This window comes from Drosophila bipectinata, chromosome 3R, assembly GCF_030179905.1.
Source record: "Drosophila bipectinata strain 14024-0381.07 chromosome 3R, DbipHiC1v2, whole genome shotgun sequence".
NCBI classification, from domain to species: domain Eukaryota; kingdom Metazoa; phylum Arthropoda; class Insecta; order Diptera; family Drosophilidae; genus Drosophila; species Drosophila bipectinata.
Window position 1 is genome coordinate 16,202,306 of NC_091739.1, and position 21,751 is coordinate 16,224,056.

At 45.7% G+C, this 21,751-nt stretch overlaps 2 protein-coding genes across 5 annotated transcripts in view; both read left to right on the top strand.

The window, feature by feature from the left end:
* The window catches only part of SKIP (Shal K[+] channel interacting protein), a 143,424-nt gene extending 121,783 nt beyond the window's left edge, over positions 1 to 21,641 (top strand). Inside the window, exons 4-19 of one of the 4 annotated variants that reach the window (XM_070280664.1) lie at positions 4,835 to 5,164; positions 5,566 to 5,855; positions 5,943 to 5,992; positions 6,216 to 6,322; positions 7,739 to 7,819; positions 8,660 to 8,716; positions 11,137 to 11,194; positions 11,716 to 11,930; positions 13,618 to 13,781; positions 15,269 to 15,350; positions 15,784 to 16,002; positions 16,745 to 16,937; positions 18,050 to 18,198; positions 18,271 to 18,548; positions 18,623 to 18,744; positions 18,946 to 21,641. In XM_070280664.1, the coding sequence (XP_070136765.1) occupies positions 4,835 to 5,164; positions 5,566 to 5,855; positions 5,943 to 5,992; positions 6,216 to 6,322; positions 7,739 to 7,819; positions 8,660 to 8,716; positions 11,137 to 11,194; positions 11,716 to 11,930; positions 13,618 to 13,781; positions 15,269 to 15,350; positions 15,784 to 16,002; positions 16,745 to 16,937; positions 18,050 to 18,198; positions 18,271 to 18,548; positions 18,623 to 18,744; positions 18,946 to 19,415 (2,865 nt within the window). In that variant the 3' untranslated portion in view covers positions 19,416 to 21,641. Of the gene's footprint in view, positions 1 to 4,834; positions 5,165 to 5,565; positions 5,856 to 5,942; positions 5,993 to 6,215; positions 6,323 to 7,738; positions 7,820 to 8,659; positions 8,717 to 11,136; positions 11,195 to 11,715; positions 11,931 to 13,617; positions 13,782 to 15,268; positions 15,351 to 15,783; positions 16,003 to 16,744; positions 16,938 to 18,049; positions 18,199 to 18,270; positions 18,549 to 18,622; positions 18,745 to 18,945 lie in introns of those variants that run through there. The other 3 variants (XM_070280665.1, XM_070280666.1, XR_011443012.1) reach the window with 3 other exon arrangements.
* On the top strand, positions 19,467 to 21,641 carry LOC138926467 (uncharacterized). Its single transcript, XM_070280667.1, has one exon. It carries the CDS (start codon positions 19,467 to 19,469, stop codon positions 19,779 to 19,781), a length of 315 nt encoding a protein of 104 aa, XP_070136768.1. The 3' UTR covers positions 19,782 to 21,641.
* Positions 21,642 to 21,751: the final 110 nt, after the last annotated feature.

Sequence of the window (21,751 nt, forward strand, 5' to 3'; positions counted from 1 at the left end):
CGGAAAGCTGAAAGGCACGGGGTTGAAAGTGCCTCGGTCTGAGTGCCACATGTGAGCATCTCAAATGTGAAAATTAAAAGGCATTTCCGCAGAATGTCAGCGTCATATTGTAAAACATGAGTATTTAATTAGAAAATACTTTTAGGCAGCGCCAAGCAGATAGCTGCCTGCCACTCCACAGTCCCTCCTGTCGAACCATGTCCTGGCTGGCGGGCTGGCTAATGAATTCCTCCAAGAAGTTTTGTGCTTTTTAACAACTTAACATAGTTTCGGTTTCGAGTCTGGCGTCGCCTGTTCATGTAAGGATGTAAGTACAAAATAGCATTTTCCTTAATGGAAAACCTCCGCCCGGGCTCACAACTTTGCATGTACGCAGGATATTAACACGGAAAAACCAACAGCCAAACAACAAGCTACCAACTACAGTCGAACTTGGCTAAGTTGAAATACTGTAAAGGATATGCAAGGATAACCCTGGTATATTGCAGAGCTTATATTAAATTCAAAGAAATATAGTTTTGGAAGGTTTACTGTTCCAAAGGAATGGTGTTGGCTGAAAGTGCCGGCCAAAATAGAAGAAAAAGTGGGCGGAGAACGAAAACAGCACAAAGGGCAAGGATAAGCACAAGGACGATGATTACGAGGACGATCATCATCATCACGATGGCTGTGTTAATGGCCAGGCATTATTCAGAGCCTCATTCCCAGATTGTCACAGCGATAAGCAGGGGCGTGTGTGTGAGAGGGGGGTCTATCTAGATTGCTGAAAACCAGCGATGGGATCAGAAAGCCAGTAGGAAGGGGAGGCAGTGTCCAATGTCCACTGGCCATGTCAAAACTCATTTGCCGTTAACGAGCAGCCATTGTGCTTATAAAAGGATTATTTACAAATCACTGACTTTCAAAAATTGTCAACTGCAGGGCAAATGCTGCCGCTTTGATGTACAATTTATGGAATTAACCCTTAAGTGCTCCCCCGCCATCAGAGTCAGATAGCGGAGTTCAGCCTTCCGTGGGATCAACGCTCCAGTTGATTTCTTTCAGCTGATTGCGGCTGAAACGGAAACGGATCTCCATCCCCGCCAGCCTTGGCCGCCCATCCATCTCGAATCTAAAGGCAATTGTGTGCCACGTTGTTGTGACTTGCAGATAGATTTTGCGATTTACAATTTCCAATTGATGGCTGGCTGGATGACTGACTGGCTGGTTGGCTGACAGACTACCAGGCTGGAGTCGTAAATGGTTCAATGAACAGCCCCGACTCGGAGCTTCAAGGAGGAAACTTTAAGAGGCCGGGGTCCAGTCCGTGTCCCCTTAATTGCTGCCCTTTGTTTGCCCTGTGGTCACTCTAATTGGTGTTTGCATGTGGCTCTCGAGGTCTTGTGTAAATATATGGGAATCTGACTGGCTGACCAGAACAACCCGGATTCCCTTCTTACACGCCTGAGCTTCTTTTGTAATTTTGCGTGCGTTGTGTTTGCTCATTAAACGGATTTGGTTGGGTATCGATTTGTTGTTTGCATCCACTGTGAAATTATCAAAAATAAGTTAATGCCATATAGTCATATTTTTCCTGCTACTCCTGACAAGTAAAGCGACCATCCCTACCCCATCCAATCAACGTTATGCATATAAGCCCGGGCATTTAGCCCCTGGACGGACGTCATCAATTAGCCGGCCGCAAGTCGAGTGCCAGACAGCCAAGTTTGCGCAAAAAATGTACAGCTTCGTGCTCTGACGGCGCTCGGACCAGGCCTAATGAGCAAACTGAAGGCAAGCATGCGAAACGGACTTAACGCCACTTGCGAAATCACATGTCAAAAGTTATTAGCCCGGCGTGTAATTTGGGCCAGGCTGATTACCGGAATGTGTACATGGAACTAATAAACAAAGTCATTCGGCTGTCGGAGAGAGAATAACAAGATACGCTGCCAAAAAGTTGCTGCCAGTCTCCTCCGGGTCCCCGGTTAGTGGCTGTCATTGCCAAAATCCTCGGCCAAGGTTGGCCCCAGACCCACCGACCTCTCTTGATTCATGCTGTCAATATCGTGGCAACATATTTCCTCGCTTAATATTTTCTCTGTGCTTAGACAAGTTTCGCCCCGTTTGGCTGTCTGCGAGAACGTGAGGGCGTTAAACTCATACATCACTTTATCCCACAGCTTCCATTTGCCATATCCTGCTGCATCCTGCTGTTTTGGACTGGCGCTTTTTTCTCGCACCGCGATGTGTGTCAAGAGTTGCCAATAAAGCTCCAGCTATAGCTACAGCTAGAGCTTCAGCCACACATCGCAATTCCCAACCCGATCGCTCTTCCTCGATTGAAAATAAATTTATAACGCATACGTCATGTAAGCCCGGGAGGGAGACAGAGTTCGCAGTTTATTGCATTTGTCGCTGGCATTGCAAAACTTCAATAAATTATTTTATTGCGACAGTTATTTTGCTTGCTTTGCGCTCTCGTCCTCCGAACTGAGTTTCCGACTTTCTTTTTATGAATTTGTTCAGCTATGTTGCCATGAGCATAAGTTGAAAAAGAGTCATATATCCGTACACCCATATGGCAGGAATAAACACATTCTGTCAGTTGGCATTTCTGTTCATTTCGGTTCATTCGGCGCCCAAGTCTTTGGCAGCAAATTGCAAATGACTTTATGACTGAAACAACTTCTCCATCTTCCAGCTTCATCATCGAGATGAAATTGATTCCGCTCTGGGCATAAACTCGGAATTGCATAATAAATTTGTGCACAAGCGCATAATGAGGCAATTGCAAGAGATGCTGAATGAATGGATTCGTTGTCGCACAGACGCTAGAAAGGCCATAACATGTTGATTGATGCGACGGCAACTCCCGTATCCCGTATACCGTATCCGGTATCCGGTGTCCCGCATCCCATATCTTTCTGTGGTGTGCAAGCCCAGTCGTCTCCCATTTCAATCGAGCATTAAACACACTTTGTCAGTCATAAAAGGCAAACACTTTCGTTCCCCTTCATCAAAAGTTGACACTTACCGAGTTAACCTTTAATGAAAAGGCCAAACAAGGCAGGGAAAAACGACAAAGAAAGCAGCAGCCCAGCACCTCGAGGGCTCATTGTGAAATTACCCAAAGAATAAAAAAGCCGAAGCAAAAAAATAAGAAAATGGAACTTGTCGGTAGTAGAGCCCAAGGGCTACGAAACTCTGCCTGAATCCCCGGTATCCTAGCAAGAAAGGCAATAAGTAGCAAAAATTACGCTAAACGTGGCAATTTCCTGGTAAATTACACAATATATATATACGCATGTCTGGGTGTGTCCTGGAAGAGAACTGAAGTACCAGAAAGTCATAAGATATGAATACTTAAAAATATCAAAGTAGTTGTTAATATAATATACTTGAATAGAAAATAAATCGCGCATATATTAAATATGAGTTGTGAAACTTTATAAAATCAAAACTCCCTTTCGGAGAGTGTATAATAAGCCTCATAAAGCACCGTGGCAGTAATTTTTCAAACGTCAACCGGCACCCATAACTGGCACTCGGCTGCAGATGCCCTGGTTAAATGGTTTGGCGGGCCAGGTGGCAATCCGAAGCCTGTCAATTTCCGTTCCAGCACACGCATGGGGTCCACAAAATGGGAAGGACGAGCACGATATTTTAATGCGTGTCATATTTGATTGATGCCAGGGCCCGGGAAGACCGTGAAGCCCGGGCCAGGAGCACAGGGCCGCGGAACAATGTCAAGCGTTTAACATTGCCCCGGGCGCCACTCAAAGCATCAAGACGGTGTGTGGGCACCCCCTTTTAAAACCCCCCTTTTAAGCCCACTTTTAACCCCTCGTTTACCGTCATTTCCGTCGCGCTTTTTGCTCTCGTCCTCCGGCGAATTGCCCCTGCAGGTATGCAATGAAAAAGTGCGTAAGGGAGGCCATTGTTTTCATTGTGGGTGTACGAGAGTGTGTGTTTTGTGTAATTTAACTTGGCAGTTTGTTAACAATTTTATCAGGCCCGAGATGTGGCTCCTTGTGAATGGATTTTGGTTGGTCGGGGAACTTGAATTGATGTAAATACGAGTGTGTCTGGCCATAATATATGCTCCAGACTAAGTGCATTAGGCTGGATGGGGTGGTCTCCCGTTCTCGGAGAATTTCCCCTGGGGGCAGGCTCAATAATTTGTGGCAGTTGCGCAGGCAACTTGTGCCTACTAATTTGACTTGAGCGCCTATCGAGAGCAAACAGGCAAACATATGGGCCAGAACGCATTAAACGCACTTATTTAATTAGACTTTGTGTACACTGGGAGATTCTGGGCAAGTCATGCTTAAAATATAATGCATAAATGGATTTAAACTTGAAACCTGACTCACTTGCTAATCATAACATAGTGTATTTTATATAATAGATTATATGGTTCTTTATGGTAATAGCCCCTTCTCCTGTTTCCTGACTATGTGGTATGCTTAGAATACCTCCAGTGTCCTGTTACCTTTGTGCCTGTAGCTAAGTAATAGTCCCTATTGATTAACCGCCCGTGTACCGAATAAGCGCATTAACCCCTTCAATTATTAACCCCCAAGATAAACCGATAAACCCATCCAACGCCAACATCAATTTAACATCATTAACCACCCCCTCTCTTTCTCTGCCTCTTTCTCGCCCAACGTGTATGTCTCTTTCTACACATCCCGAGATAGAAATCACTAGAACACTCCCAACTTTTAACCTCCTGCACCCCATTAGCATTCATAATTCTCAGCCATCTCACACGCTCCTCTCACCCCCATCTCGCCCCCCACTAGACGGTAGTGTGGTAAACAGCAAGTTTTATTTCTCGGCTTCTTTGCAGGACGGACAACGTGGTCATTTAGAGGGCCTGGCATCTGTCTATTGCGAACTGCTAATGGCTCCCTTCGGGGACATTTTGGCAGTTTTAGAACAAGCGCGCCAGGCGGCCTGGGCGGAGCGGAGTCCTCTGCACGGTGCTTTGCATATGGGCGGCGGTGCCAGCAGTAGCACGGGCGGCAGCAGTGGCGGCGGGGCGAGCGGTGGCAGTGGCGCGAGTAGCGGCGGCGGTCTGCATCACCGTCAGCAGCATGGCCATCGCGGCCACTCGATGCACGGCGCCGGTCTGCCAAATTCCCATAGCCAGCCCATTTACGTGCCCGGCAAGTACTCGGTATGTATCACCATGGAACCACCCAGAAACCCACTCTTCCTCCCACCACAATAACCACCCACACAAACCATTAGAGGCCCGACCCACAAAAAAGTTCCAAGGAAAATATTTACAAAATTAAAAAGAAATTTGAAAATACAATTGATATTGATGTTGGCGTTGAAAGAAATGCTTGAAAATAATAAAAAGAAACCATTAAGCCGAGGCTACCATTAGGCAGATACTGTAACCAAATTGAAAACTGATTTGATAGCTCACAAAAAGCTAAATGTGTGTACAATGTGTGTGTAAATATTTTTGCCTGCTTTTAAATACTCCTCTTTTACTCGCATGATTGTAGTTTGGATCCTTTTGAGTAATTTCATATTAAAATTATTTTTTTATTGTTGACCAACTTACAGCCCTCCAGTTGTTTGTCGGACAAGGAGGAGGACGAGATCTACGGGTTCGGCTACGGCGTCTTTGCGCCGAGGGTGGCGCGAGGCGGCCTGACGCAACAGCAGCATTTGTTGCAGCAGCAAACACTGCAGACGCAGCAGGCCATACAGCAGCAGCAGTTGCAGCAGCAGCAGCAACACCAGCAACAACAGTTACCAATCGTGCCAGGCCAACAGCAACCAGCGGGACTTGGACCGCACAATCACCAGACCCTGCCACCCAATGTCGCCCACTTGAACTTTGTTCAGCAAAAGTAAGTTTTCCTAAACAGACATTCCGAAGCCAAGTTCTGGCCAACTCATATTTCAAAACTAATTCCAACGCCTAACTCTCCACTTAGCTGCCTGAGTCCCCGCTCCGCCTACTTCTACGAATTCCCACCGACAGCTGGTGAGTAAGAGTGTAGGATTTGCCAATACTCCAGCAGAGGACCCCCGAAATTCGTGTAATGAACATAAGTATTGTGTCCTTTAAAGTTCTGTCTAAAAATGACAGGTCCCTCTGCTAGAGTATGCAAATTGTACAGAATATAAAGGAGAATATGCAAATCGGCCTCCGACTGGAACTCCCCTTACTAATTCAATTTCTGTACGCTTTTTTCTCCGATTCTCAGAGGGACGCGAGACAAAAAAACGCACCACGCTGGCCCGCCTGCTGAAAGGCTTGAAGACTGTCAATCGGCGGGATCGCAACAATCAACAAAATGGCGCCCAAGCCAGGGTAAGTACTCCCCTTAGTCCTGCCTGCCAGTCCCTGCCCCATGCTCCATCCCGGAAAGGAAACGAAACTCATTTTCGCGCTTCGTTTTATGACCGCAAGCAAATTGTTTGTCCTGTCCCCCAGATCCCAGATCCTTTCATTTGAATCAACTGCTGCGGTAATTCTTTCAATTTATTTGCTCGCATTTCGTTTGGTTTCCTTCGACTTGCGTTTCCATTCTTGGCAGCCTGCCGTGCCGCCGCCTCTACTGCCGCCTTCTGCTGGCTGCCATTTTATGACTTTCTGCGTTTCTTCTTGACTTGGAAGCATTCGAGTCCTGTTCTGGATAGTATACTTAATCTTGGCCCTGGGGACATGTAAATTTTTATGCGCGCTGCTGCTGCTGCTCCAGCTCCTCCTCCTTTTTTTTTTTTCCCGGCTGAAAAGGTTAAAAATGTTTTGCCAGCGGCCATGTCTACATTGCCACTTCTCATTCTTGGCGCCGCTGCAGCGCCAGTGCCCCCAACTCCCACCCCCGGTTCGGCTTGTCCTGGCTTTATCTGCGCCGCTCACAAAGGATTCATTCAGCGCCTTTGATTAGAGCAACCTTTGGGGAAAACCAGAGAAGGAAAAAGAAGGAAAAGCACCCGTGGAGCTGAGGAGCCGGAGGTCCAGAAGCAGCTGGAGCAGGCACTATTCTTGAGCCTGGCAATGAAACTGCGGCGCAGATAACGTGCCACAGGACGTCGGCGACGCTGCTCATAAATAAGCAAGGACATGCATAAATTTTTCACAAGCAGTACACAGAAAAGAATAAATAAAGGACGAGCAGGGCAACGGGAAAAATATAAATAATAAACCGATGGCTGAGGGGAACAAGCTCTGTATATATGTACGTATGTACAAGGAAACCCGGCAAGGGCTCCGGCAGATAAGCGCAGGAAATGACTAAGGATATGTGCCTAAGTAGCAGCATCCTACTTCCTTTCAAAATATAATTAAACAGCACTCACCTGGCCGACGTCAGGGCCATTGCCATGCGCTCTCCCACCTGATTTGCTATTTATGATAAGAAAACAAACGCATTAAACGGGGCCGGCAGAGAAGGGTCGATGTCGGCTGGGCGACCCTAAACCTGACCCTTGACTCGTTATTAATTAAAAATTAAAGCCCCGCTGAAAGGTGTGAAATACAAAATGGCGTCCTAATGGCGATAAAGCACGACGTGCCCCCTTTTCAGGGAGTCCTTGATTTATGAGCAGCCTTTTCACCAGCAACCCCGTCCATACCGGGTTTTTTCTGCAACCTTTGTGCATACTTAAGAAAGTTAATAAGCCGGACGATTGAACAACAAGCCTTCGTCTTTGGCAGCCCGAAAATGAATTTAAACTTTTCCCCCAAATTGATTTTCCTCCTTCTAATGGCATTTCTTTTCAGGCGGCCAACGATCGTCTGAGGCATTTTCAAATGATAAACGGCGGCGGACAGCAGCACAGTTTCGAGGAGACGATTCACAGGGTAAGTAGGACTTAAAACTTTAAAAGTGTAAGCTATATATGGTGCAGCAATTAAAAGTGGGTCCTAGTTTAGGGCAACTTATACAAGAGGATGTTGGGCGGGCTTAGAATGCAATAGACGCATAAATATTTATGCAACAAATTTAACAAGCTGTCGCTGGGGCTGCTTTTCCTTTTGGTTCTGCTGCTGCAACAGCTGCGTCAGCCAACAAAAATGTTGCCCAACAAAAAATGGCGAAAAAGGTAAAAATTTGCACAAACTGCAGCAGAAAGTTTCAAAGGCAGCCCAACGCATCCCCCATTTTGACTGCATTTGCAATGCAATTTCAACACGAAAGCTGCGGCTGTTGCTTTTGAGCACGTTTACCTGTAATGGCATGCCAACAACAGCAACAACAACAGTGCCACCCGGAGCCCTGGTAGAAAGGAAGAGGAAGTGGCAGCGTACGGATGCATGCAACATTTAAAAGTTCATTGCCGTCAACATTCATTATTAATGACAGCGCGCGCACAGAGCGCCAAACTAAAACAAGCAACAAAATGCAATCAGCGGCGACAGCAGCACCAGCAAACAGACTGACAGCAACACCTGCAGCAGCGACAGCAACACCTGAAGCAACACCACCAACAATAGTTACCAAATGCATAATGCATAACCACATACATACATATAACCGCCCCCGAACAATCTGCGTTCTAGAGTCCAAAAGCGGCGGCCATTTTCGTTTGCAAACCTAAAAGTATGCTTTAAAATTCTCATGGACGGAAAGAAATTAGTTGACCATATTGCCAGTAAACAAGAAGTCACTTAGTAACTCAAGGAACAATTTTCTAATTTCAGTTAAAAGTACAAGAGGCCATGCGGAAGAAGGAAAAATTCCAGCGTGAACACGAGGAGGTAAGTGACTTTCACAATATTCCGACATGTCCTGACCACAAGGCCTAAGTTTAAACATGCATTCCCAAATTGATAAATGCAAACGGCAAACATGTGTCTGGACCAGTGGATAAATCAAGCATATTTGTTCTGAGCACTTTTCGCAAATTAAATAAACATAAAACACTCTTAGGGCTGAGGACGAGGCAAGTCAGGCTGCACTATTAATTTCACAGATTCCGAAGCATTATATTTGCATGAGTTTGAAGACACACAGTTGCAGATGAAACTTGAGATTCCTCAGACGACAGTGCGTTTCAGCTAGGTAGGGCTAAGCTTAGGTTCTGTAATATGTAACATAATATACCATTTTAATGAATAATCCACCAAGAAAACGATGAAAAAGTTATATTAAAACAGTAAACCTAATTAGAGGTACGTGGCTCCTTTTCCCAGTCATAAAGTAACCTTAATGAAAGTGACTTATAGTTGTGTCACGCACTGTTTGCACTCGTATTTGTATATTTGCAATACATAAATGCTACGACTTCTACATGCACAAGCCAATTAAAAAAGCTATTAAAAATATTTGATATAAAAACAGCAATTATTCCGAGGCATAAAAGCCCCAAGACCGGCCGGCCAGGCAGCCAGGACCCCAAAGCTCTGGCCTGAAATAAGTGTGAGAGTAAGAGCGTTGGGCAAACATGCAAAACAGACGCAGACCCAGATACACACTCGCCAGGACCAAGGAGAATGAAGTGCAACGTGGCAAATGATAAACTTTTGTCTGCCATAAAAAGAATTACTTTCCACACTTGAAAATGTTGTCCTAGCGAAAGAAGGACAGGCCAGGCTAGTTTATTTATTTTACCCAGAGAATTGAGTGTCAAAGTCAAAGTATGTATCCTTAATGTGTGTCTCGGTTTTAAGGACGAGGTTCGTGAGGTCAGTAGCTTCAAATCTGTAATCGATTAGGGAAATCCCACCCTGCCTCTTCAATCAACGTGGCAGCCGGCCCAGTTAATTATGCCAGTTATCAGCCTGAATGATGGATGCTCCCACACACACAGCTACCTAGTTCCTGTGGCAGACACACAAACTTCGTTGTTGCACGACAATTTGTCGACTGTTTGCCAGTCCGGCACAAAATTTGTGTGAGCGCCTAAGCAAGGCAATAATTTTTGTGCATAAATGAAAAGCATACAGAGAGCTAGGGAGCTGTGGAGTGGGCGTCGCAGGACAATGTTATTGTTGTTAGTGCTGCTCCTGCTCCTGCTGCTGCTTAACTTGTGCAAACAGCATTCTGTTTGTCTAATTGTAATTGCTGTTTTTGTAGCCCAGGAAGAAAGGAGGCTGGCTTGGGGAAAGGCATCCGAAAACACAAAAAACAAAGAGCTTGTTTTTCGTAGCGAGCACCATGAAATATTTATGATGGGAGTGGGCGGAGTGCCATGTTTTCCTCCTCCTTTCCAGCTGGGGTTTGCATTTGGCCAGGCAATTAGGCAGGCGCCCCCAGACCCCCAGATGTGATTAGAATTGTAAGAAAAATTCGCCCTGTCTCGGTCACGTAAATTTCAATTTGGCATCTGTACTATATATCTAGTCAATTGTATGGAAGTTTCCATGTGTGTGGGGCCCGCCCCACATCCTGCAGTGCCATTTGAATGCATTTTTAATGGGACTGGCCAAAAAAGCTTTTAGCTAATTTTTCAGCGCCCCGCTTTTATTGCCGACTGTCTCTATTTCTGTTTGTTGGCTGGCCCTGGCATGCTTTTCGCTTTCTAGTAGCGGAGCACAATTTCGTATGTGCTCTCGGCATTAGTATGCAACACACACAGAATGGCATTATGGCGCAGGACATCCCAACAAGAAATAATATGTATAGAAATAAAGAAGTGCCAAAAATAAAAAAAAGAAGAGGCGACTAGCAAGTAGCACATTTTGGTAGTTCGTTCGCTCTGCTTGCGCTTCCTCGAGAAAATTGTTTTAGTTTTCAAATGGAATTTTGTAATTTTAACGCCTTTGGAACTGCCTGACTGACTACTACCAACTCCTTCTGAGCTGGCTAATAAGATGCCAGCTGGAGCTCCCCGCTCAGAGTTGACAACGCGTCGTCCCCAGTCCTGGGTCCTCATTTCGCATTTCGCACAGCAGTCACGTTTGGCATGCAGACAAAGTGCTGGCTGCCCAAATACGAGTCTACTATATATGCATACAAACTCGGAGCGGAGGCGTTGACTTTAATACGACAAAGTTTTATCTAGTTATGGTCCAGCACAGGATGCCAAAACATTCGCCAGAAGTTTGCCAAAAGCAGGACCTGTTGGGGGTTTCACTAACAGGTTTACAGAAACTGATGTACCGACTCCCTTACCCTTTCAATTTAAAGGTTTTTGGAACCAAAACAATAATGTCATAATGTATTTTGTACTTAATAGATCTTGCGTGACATCCGACAAGGACTTCTACAAATGAGTCGAGGCGAAGGACGCATGGGTAAGTGAAACCAAAAAATTTATAAGAGGCCCAGGAAAAATGGGAGCATTTGCGGAAACCTAGGCGAGCAATATACAGCCAGAAAGTTTACACTTGAAGTGCTTCTTTTGCGAGTTGCAAGTTGCAAGCTGCAGCCACAGCTGTAACGTCTGAGGGGGCGAGCCACGCAAGCCCGCCCGCCCGTCTGGAGAGCGTCACATGCATAAGCGAGCATAAAATCTTATGTCCGTTTCCGGACCAGAATCCGAACATAAGCCTCAACCCGGACTGCACACTCCGGACTCTGGACTCTGGACTCCGGATTTCAGACTTCGCCGCAGCCTGCACTTCGTGCATGTGGCAAATGGCATTGCAAGTTTTGTGTGCAACGTGGCGTATAATAATATTGTGTTGCCGCCATTCTGCTGGCTCTGCACATTTTTCGGGCGCTCTCAAACTTTTTAAAGTTATTTTTTTTATGCCAAATTCTTTCCAAACAAGAACTAATCCTAAGCCTTACTGGCGGCTTACTCTCCTTTCAGACGATACGTACATGTACGATGAGGCGCTGAGAACCGGGGTCATGCCCATCGGAGTGGGTGGATCGGGTGCCGGAGGAGGTGGTGGCACTGCCGCCCACTACGCAGTCAGTGCGCTGCACCACCAAGGTCATTGGTACGACGAACCACCCTACGAAAGCGATCCCGACGACTTCCTCATGGCCGGACTCAACTGCGGACCGGCGGCCACCATTCAGGTGAGTGACTATTAGTGGCCAAATAGGTTTATCATAAGAGTTTTTCAAAAGTCCCATCCTGTGATTCCGTTAATCCCGACAACTTCCTGCCCCATGCTGCTGCCTGGGAATACCAAACGCTATCCAATAACATTTTCCTATACCCATTTCAGTGGCAGCCCGCTTTGATTTCTCTGCGGAATTCGACGACCACAAAGTTTCGGGGGAGTCACTTTTTTTTCTGTCCCCCAGTTGCGTTGCGATTTCCTCTACGATTTTCGCTTTGTAGCCTCCTTCTATTTGCTTTATTAAATTATACGCTGAATATATTTTTGTGCTGGCGCATTGATTTCTACCCACTTCGATTTGTGCGTCCCGTCCTTTGGCATTCCTGGTCCTGCTCCTTTGCTGTGTGCATAACTCCGGGACAAACTGCGACTCGAACTCACTTTATTTTTATTGACAGTCAAAAAGTGCATAATTCTTGTTGACTTGCTCGGCTTTGACTCCCGGTCTGATGATTGTGAATTGATCGGTGGGGCCGATGAGGAAGGGGACTGTCGCCGTCTTGAGACTTTTCCTTTTGCATAATTTTCTTTGCCTTCCTAGCCATTATTATTATTTTTTTTTTTGTGAGTTGCGCTTTTGTCGAAACGCATTAGGCAAGTTCTCGACATGGGGGAGTCGGAATAGGACACGGACCGGGACTGGGAACGGGGGAATTTGTTTTCTTAGTCAATTGAAATCACTCAACGCTGAAGCGCTCTGCTGAAGCCTGGCGAGCTCCCTGGAAACTCGGCCTTTTGTGCGGGCCTATTTTCGGCCTGAAAACATTGCTTTGATGTGGCAACGAAATTTGTTTAAAATTGAAATGAAACTTTTGCGGTCCTGCCGCCCCTACGCCCGGCCAGCCCATAAACCCACAAAAATCTAAAAAAGGTTAAGCACCGTCGTTTGCGGTTCCTTGGCGGAGCAAAGTAGCCGGAGATAATGCATTGAAATTGGATTGTTGAGGCCTTTGATCACAACAACTGTACTGAACTGGACTCGACAAATGTTTGATATGATATGGGTATCCTGTATATCGATTCTGCATACCGACAATTCTGCGGATTAAGCCAGCCCGGCGGTTAAGGCCGAAAAAAGTAATCGGAAAATCCAATTCAGTTTCAGGAGTTTGGCCAGGCTCTCTGGTCGCACCCGAAAACTTTGCTGCATTGCTTAAATTAAAAACGAGAAAACTTTGCAATTTCCGTTTCCAAACAAGCACACCCCGAAAAAAAGTCAGGGGAAAGCAAAACCAAATTGGTGTTTCACTAAATTTAAAATTCCGGGCGGCGGCTAACACCAGGCAGCTCCGCAAATCAGTGCAACAAAAACAAATACGGCAACCTGCCACAACAGCAAACAAGCCCTGTCTTTTTCGCTCCTGCTACCACTCTTCGTTCCTGTTCCCCGCACGGCCCATAAACTTTTATAACTTTGTTAATTTTTCATAATTTTGTTGCTCTACGGTGGCCAACAAATTCTACTTGAATGCTAATCCCCATGTTGTGCGAGGCGCTCTATCCCCCCTTCCTTTATGGACACCTACACTGTAAAATATTATCCTGAGCTTAATTTAAGATTTAAGATTTAAATAACTTGCATATCCTTTACTTTTCTTGCCGTGTAAGTCTCACGTTCTCCTTGTTTTTTTTTTTTGCAGGGTGGACGAGTGCGCTTTTCGAACAACCGCGAGAGTACGGGCGTAATTTCATTAAGATCCGCCGGAGATATTTCGCTGCCGCAGCGTGGACCGCCGCGCCGAGGTCTTATCGTGCCGCAGCAGCCGCCAAATCCACCGACAATAATACCCTTAACGCACGCCAGGTGAGTTCCAGTGGGCGGTAGTCACTTTGGAGTGGAATGGTGTGGAGTGGCGGGCAGGCTGGTTGTTGATTGCCATTATTATTTGCAGTTGAGTTTATGGCCAAAAGGCCCCGGGACACGAAGGTGCCGCATTAATAAATAAAGTGAAGGCGTCCTTGTACTCAGATTTCAGTTCGAGGGGTAGTTATGATATGGCAAACCGAACCTCGGCCTGGTCCTGAGCCTGAGCCCCCCACACGAAACCCTTTTCGAAGGGTTCAAAGAAGGCAAATCGTTGAACCATAAAACTGTGCCACAAATGTGCTCGTTCTGCCATGAAAAGGCCAAACATTGTGGACCAGCCGTCAGTACTAATAGCTGGCCAAAAGCGAAAGCAATCAGGCCGCTCGGACTCAGGTTTCCGTATTTATTTGTCAATCGGAAAAGGTGCGCCAAAGGATTGAGGCCCGAAAGGATGAAATAAGGAAGCTGAAAAGGGGCAGACCTTACTTCATTAGTGCGGTTATCAACGGTCCGCAGACACGAATGAATGAATGTCTGAACGAGCGACTGGCTGATGCTGAGGCTGAGGCTATGTGAATGGGGGAATTAGTAAGTGACTGACTGACTGAGTGAGTGACAGACGGCACACATATCGAAACGCATCGGAGCGAAAGTCATCAATTTCATATTGTTACGCATGCCACACTCTCGAAGCGAGCCAAACGAACGGATCCCAGGATCCCGGGATCCTTGCAGCGTCAAAACCAATAAGGGCAAGACAGAGACTGGCAGGGACACTCGAATGAAATGGCATTATTGCTACTTCAACGCCAATCCACCAGGCAGGCAGCTCCTCAATCAGCCAGCTCTATACAGAGGTAGACAGGTCCTGGGGAGGGCTTCAGGGGGCATCTACTCTGCCCCTTATTGCCGAGCTACGTTTTCCACACGTACGCATACAAAAGGACTTGCTGAAATAACTTATACGCCTCGTGCGCCGCTGGGTCCCCGAACGAGCCAAACGAAAAGAAAAACTTTTTCTTCGCACGAAATTCCAGGAAGAAGGAGCAAGATGGCCGGGGCCACTGCAATGGAAGGTGGAAAACAAACAGCAAAGGCAACCAAAAGTGAAAATCTCAACCCAGTCCGGGTGCTGGAGCAAAATGGCAAAAGGAAAATCAGCCCAAGAAGCCAACTCGAAAGAAAGAAATACGAAAAAAGATATCAAGTATTTATTTATATGACCTTTGTTTGCCACTCGACCTCGGGTCGTGCCCGCCGACACCTCTACTTCTCTCCAGTTATTGTTTGCCATCAAAATGTTTGCCGTGCACGAATTTAAAGTTATTTTTGGGGGCATTGTTAGGAGGCAATTGGTGCCAGGATTTTCGTCATTGTCGAGCCAAGTGCGGGGGAAGTGAAACCGATATCGATACCGATATGTATAGCTTAGGCATTAGGCTCAGATTTAATATTGATTTTTGTTAAAATTTCCTTTTTTTCAGATCCCACGACCGGGAGAGCGGCGACTATGCGGGATCCATTTCAGACCTCCAAAGCGTTACCTCCAGGCTTAGTGCAGTCTCGGTAAGTGGCAGATTCAGAAAGCCAGCTCCGAATGGATGTGGCTCATTTAAGTTGCAGCCCCCAAGTCCGACTCCACCAATTCCCGGCTGCATCTAAATTGATTAAGTGCTCTTTGTGACAAACAAACTTCGCATTCGGTCGAGAATGGACGTAGATAAAGCGGAATAAAACGCACACAAACTTGAAAAGCTTTTTAGCCAAGTTTTGGTCTTTACTACCCCATGGCTCTAAACTCGATTTTTTTGTGCCGTTGTTTTCTTTACGGGAATGGAATTGGAATCGGAGTTGGATTTGGAGCCTGCAGCCGGGAGCCTGGAGCTGGGCACTTAAGCCAGCTAAATGTTGCCCGAAAGCAGACGAGGCCATTTCATTTGCAAACTTGGCTAATATGGAAACGCACTCAATCCGCTCAATCCGATTTTCTCCCCCACAGATTGGCACCAACAATTGCACGGCACGCTATCGGACGCTTAGCGGCGGAATCGGGGAGTCGCCCTCACTGTCGCCCAGTCCGTCGTCGGATTACGAGGACATCGGAACCGCCAGAGGACATGGCTGCCTGCCGCCCAGCTTACTGGCTGCTAAGGCCAAAAAGAACGGCATGGCCCACGGCAAGGCGAACACCATTTGCCAAAAAGCCACGGTGCATCACGTAAGTTAATTAAACGCTAATTCCTTCTCCTAGCCTTATATGCCGATCGGAAGGAAGGAGGGGCCAACTGCATTGCCAAAAGTGCAGATTGTTGACACATTCCGTGGCCTGAAAAATGTAATTAGACTTCGATTGGTGATTTGCATATGCAATCGACCACTCATCGGCCAAGCTTTGCTCTTCGCCGGTAATAGAACGTGTACTCCAAAAAGGGAAATACCACTTTAATGAGTTTTTATGGCCGTCAAGAACTAAAAAGTGAAAGCTCATTTGGGCACTTTCTATGCCTGTGTTTGCCGAAAAATATGAGCAAAGTTTGCCGGTTCTCGGCCGCAGGGGCTTAGCTTAAGTCAAGGGTTGAGATATTCGGAAGAGGCCTAAACCGAAATGGACTGAAAGAAAAGTATCGTATATATATGGCTATAGCAAGTTAAATTTTGGCCACTAACTAAAAAGATAATTTTTATTCCGGTGTATTCAAGGCCTTGACTCATTCGAAAACTAAGCTACTTTCTATCCCTCCGCGCATCGGCATGTTCGCTTTAAACTTTTTAATGATTTAACTAACGAAACTTTGGTCCTGTTCTTGTTCTGCTTTCTGGTGCTCTCTCTCCCCTTCAACATGCAATTTATTGCACAACGATGACGACAACGACGATGCGCAAAAAACAAAAAAATCCTGAAACAAAATGGAAAATGGATAACTTTCACTGGTGCTCGGCTCGGCTTGGGGATTTTGCAGTCGGGCGATATGCGTAGCTCGGCAAAGGAAATTGGCGCATTTAATGAGAATGGACGAAACTTTGTTGCCACAAAGGATACGTCGAGGGATTTCAGCAATTCCCAAGATAATACCGACCGTGGCAGCATGAGCGATCAGGCGTTCGCCTGCTCGGCCAGCTCAGTCGAAAGTTTGCCCAGCGCTTCCGGTTCGAGTAAGTATACATAGCACATCCAGTTACTATACAGAGAGTGGCCAACGTAGATGTGGATGTGGATGTGGGTGGGTATCTGCATCCGTGAAGTTGTGTATCTTTGTCTGAGCTTGCAATTTAGAGTTTTCGGGTTTGATTTTGTCTGTTGCTTCTGCAGCACCAAGCTGTCGGAGTTTGGTAGATTGGGGCTGCTCCTTCAGGCCAAGGCTGCACTCAAAAAAAAAAGGATATTAGAAAGGTCTTAAAGGGGAGTGATGTTCTCCTAAACATTCTCTTAGAAAAACATCATTTGAATTTATTTTTTATCAGAATAAAACACTATAATGTAGATGCATATTCAACAGTAATGTTCAATACTAATTCTCCAAGTGTATTTAAAAAATTCCCAGACTTCCGTGCTGGCTGGCTTGCATATTGGTCTATTAACAGTTGTAGTTCTTGTTGCGGTTTTTTGTTGCTCCTTCAAATTTTGCAAACTTAATGAATTTTTAATGCACTTGCTGGCTCCTATCTCGAATCCCAGTTCAGGGGCCAAAAAGAGGGCAAGTGCGCTGTGGAGGCGGAGGCGATGGCGGATTGCAATGTCTGGGGCGTGGTTAAATGAAGGGCAACCGCTTCCTTTTTAATGAACAAAACTTTTGGCCAAATAAAAGGATGCAGCAACATCCCAGAAAAGTGGGAGCGGTGGGAGCGATGGAAGGAGCATCAACTTTGAAAAGTGCAAGGAAAAATACTTTATTTTTCATGTGGCCAGGACACAAAGCAAGGATTAGCCCAAAAGCTTTGGTCTAGCAAACCAAACAGAAGCAACGCAAAGAAAACAACAGCCCAGCACAGAAAAATAATAATGGGAAACTTCAAGTGCATATTTGAATATTTTTTTGGGGGCGTATCTGTGTGTGTGTTTAAAAATATTTGAAAAGTTTTTAATTAACCAAACGAATGGGTGTGAGTATGAGTTTAGGCAAAGTGTTTGTCCTTAGTAAATTCCCAGGGTCCTGCGGCTAATTGGCTGTGGGCGCATTAATTGGAAATTCGCCAGGACAAACTTTCGAACCCGAGATGGGTAAATGTTTATCATTTCACTGAACCCCAAATCCTTTGCTTTGCAGGCACTCAGGCTCTGGTTCGTCCCGGCAGTCCACACAGCTCCATTTCGGCCGAGGATCGCACTTCGATGACCGGCAGCAGCATTTGCAAGGCCAAGGCCCTGGTGGATAGTTTGCCCAATCCCTACGACAAGGAGGCTCTCAAATTCAAGGTAAGCGGTTGGAAGTGCAGCCTCGTGAAAAAAGGATGCAATGCTGAAGTTTCCCCTCGTTTTCCCCAACAGAAAGGCGACCTCATCGATGTCCTCTCCATGAATGCATCCGGTATCTGGAAGGGACGCTGCCACGGCCGTGTGGGCCACTTCAAGTTCATCAACGTGGAGGTCCTGCCGGAGCAGCGCATGAAGAACTCCAGCAGCAAGACCCTGGGCCATCCCAGCTCCCGGATGGCCAATTCTGGAAATGGAAGCAACAACGGAGGCGGCGGGGGACCCAATTCGGTGGAGGATCTGCTCATTCGCATCGGACTCAAAGAGTACACTTCCGTGTTCGTGCTCAACGGGTAAGTGGTGTAGATGAAACAAATTTACCAACAATATTTTTGTTGGATTGTTTCACCTATCGTTCCATTTGCAGCTACGAGGACCTGGAGCTTTTCAAGGAGCTGGAACCCGCTGATCTGGACTACCTGGGCATTCTCAACCAGGAGCACCGCGCCAAGCTGCTGACGGCTGTGCAGCTGCTGCATGACATTGAATGTAAGTTTAAATTCCTGAAGTTCCAACTCCTTTGACTTGGTTTGTGAAGCGACTTGGTTGTGACAGTCGTGGGCCCAAACTAGTAAGAGAGGAAAAAGAAAGAGTATCCTCACCTAACCCTGTTTTTCAACTAACCACCCCACACCCCACAACTCTTCACCCACCTGCGCACACCCACAACAACACCATGAAAACTCACAGCTGCCAATTTCGCCCGCACAGGCTCCGACGTGGACATAGCCGGCTCCAGCTCAGAGAACGATGAGGCCCGACTGAACAACATCAACAAGAAGCACGGAGCCTCACCCTTTGGAAGGCGCCACTTTCCCCGGGACTCTGGGTGCTACGAAGGATCTCCACTGCCCAGCTCCCAGACACCCACGCAGGCGGTGAACTCCACGGACGAGTCCAACAGCCTGGACGATGTGGTAACCAAGTGCTCCAGCGAAATTATGAAACGCGTGGAGAGCGCCCGTCGGTGCAAGGACAACCCCTTTAAAAGCACCCTGCCCGGAGCCGGCGGTGGACGACTGGGCAAGAAGTCCTTTCTCGGCGGCGGCGGCCTTATGGCGGACGATACGCTCACGCGTGGAGGGCTTAGCGAGAAGTCGAGCGACTCGGGGGTCAGCAGCAGTTCGCTATCGTCGGGTCCGCTGAAGAGCAGCACTTAACATTTGCCCACCATTCTAGCCCACGAGCTGCTCCTGGGCGTGGGCGCGGGCATGGGCATCGGTGGAACAGGCACCCTGACGCCACACGGTATCGGAGCCACCTCGCCCACCACCCACTCAGCACCGCTGGGCAACATCTGCAACACTCTGCCGCATGCTCCCAGTTCTTCCTCCGGCGGGGGAGGCCTCTCCTCGATGGCCGGCAATCTGCCTCTTAACCGCAACCTGGTGATGCTTCGCAACCACTTGCGGAAGAACACAAGCGGCGGAAGTGGCCTCGGAGGTCTATCAGGATGTGGCGGAGGAACCGGGGGCGTGGGAATGCAGTTGCTGCATGACCAGGATGACCGGCAGGAGGATCAATAACCCATTTACTACATCAAGTTCTTAGTTTAGTCTCCGGTTGAGTTAGGTGTATTTCAATTGCTGTGATTCGATAGTGAAAACAAAAGGCCAAGACGCGTCTTTCAGTTCAAATGTATAGTATGTATAAACAGAGAGATAGACAGATGGGTAGGGAATGGGAAAGCTAGAGCTTAGGCTAGAAGGAGCGATATGGAGATGAAGAGTCAGAGTCAGAGTCAGTCAATCCTTCCTCCGATAATGTTGGCATTTACACAAAAATATACATAATACACAGACATATTTATATTAAACAGACTTATATACACAGACCTCTGGAGAAAGCCGGGGGGAATTTTTATATAACTAGTGAAGTAGAACGAGAATGTTTGAAATTATTTTGACTGTTTTAGTTAGCCTCGAGATATGTAAATGAGACTTGTTTGATTTGCCATTTGTTTACTATTCAATTGCTTTGTGTGTGCATATTTCTCAACGTGATATTGTGAAAACGTCCAACTTGAATTGCATTTTACATAGGTTTATTTCCAACAACAACATAACACACACATGAAGACAACACTGAACTTGATTCCTATTTTAGGGCGCTACATCCGAGTGCAAGCAATAGACCAATTCAATTTTAAATAACAAATCATAATATTTACACAACAACAATGGAAATCAAGAGCGAAGAAACGAAACGAAAGGATAACACCAACTGCCATTCAAACTAATTTTAATATGTTATAAATGTAAAGAGGAATCCGTCAGAAACTTGTAAAATTAATGCCGAAATTGCCAAAATCGAGCAAATATTCAATGTACGCTAAGCAATATTTTAAATCGTAGCCAGAGCCGTCGTCAAAAAGGGATCTAGCATGTGTGTATATATAGGACAACGATCCAGTTAGGACTTATTAATATGGCACTCTCTTGTAGAAGGCATAATAAAAGGTATCCACTATGAGCGATGCTTTCGAGATAATCAAAAAAGCAGACAATGAAATTAGTCAGGCAGCGCAAATGTTTTTAATCAGTTTTCCAGCAACTAGTTAAATGAATGAATGAATATTTATCACGGCACAACTACTACGAATATATTTATATATATTATATATTAATTAAAAATCTAAACTGATCGAAATACATATTAAAGCATAGCATACCCTAGCGTAGAGTACATTATATTAGCAATTGACTTAAATTAATGTAAATGAGTTTATTTCGGAAACGCTTTGACTTCTACTCAGATCGTAAAATTTAACCTGAAAATATTTGTGAGCTAAGATACCGATATTCGTACATTGTAACACATTAACTTTAATCCAAAATAAAGTGAATTAAATTAAATAAAGAAGAGAAAGGAGTCGCACGTGTTACAGCCAGACAAGGGAAACGAGAGTATATTTGGGAGCGCTGATGGAGATATTGGATACGGTGCATTTTTTAATCTACCTATCCAAAACTACGTTTAAGTGTTTAAATTGTAAATTGTAATAAAGTCAAAGCAAAGAGTATTTATATATATTTGGAGACTCGAAGTGAGAAACAAGAACCCAACCACAAAACACACAAACCACACTCTCATGTGCTAGCATTTTCTAATTATCACTGTAAAATGATGTAATGTATAGAAAGAATATAAAAGCAATATTAAAGTTTAATCTTAAAAGAAATTCACACGATAACGATTGCGGGAAAACAAACCCATAAAATTCCATTTCAACACAGAGCGCAAACTAAAGTATTCAGAGTTCAGTACATTTTAGAAGAAATTTTCAACAAAAAAAACACAAGAATTACAAAGGAGCGAGAATTCATGTTTATGGATAAATCAAATTAAAATTCTTTAAATAAAAATGAACATATCTAAAAAGTAAAGTCAGAATGTGTTATTATTTGATGGGCGGGTATGCTCCAGAACACGTGTGGCTATACTTTGGGCTTGTCTCTGGAACTGGGCGATCATGACCCGTCATTACCTCCCATTT

What these genes read in the sequence shown, in the direction of transcription:
- LOC138926467 (XM_070280667.1), top strand. Translation starts at nt 19,467, where the DNA reads ATGGGCATCGGTGGAACAGGCACCCTGACGCCACACGGTATCGGAGCC.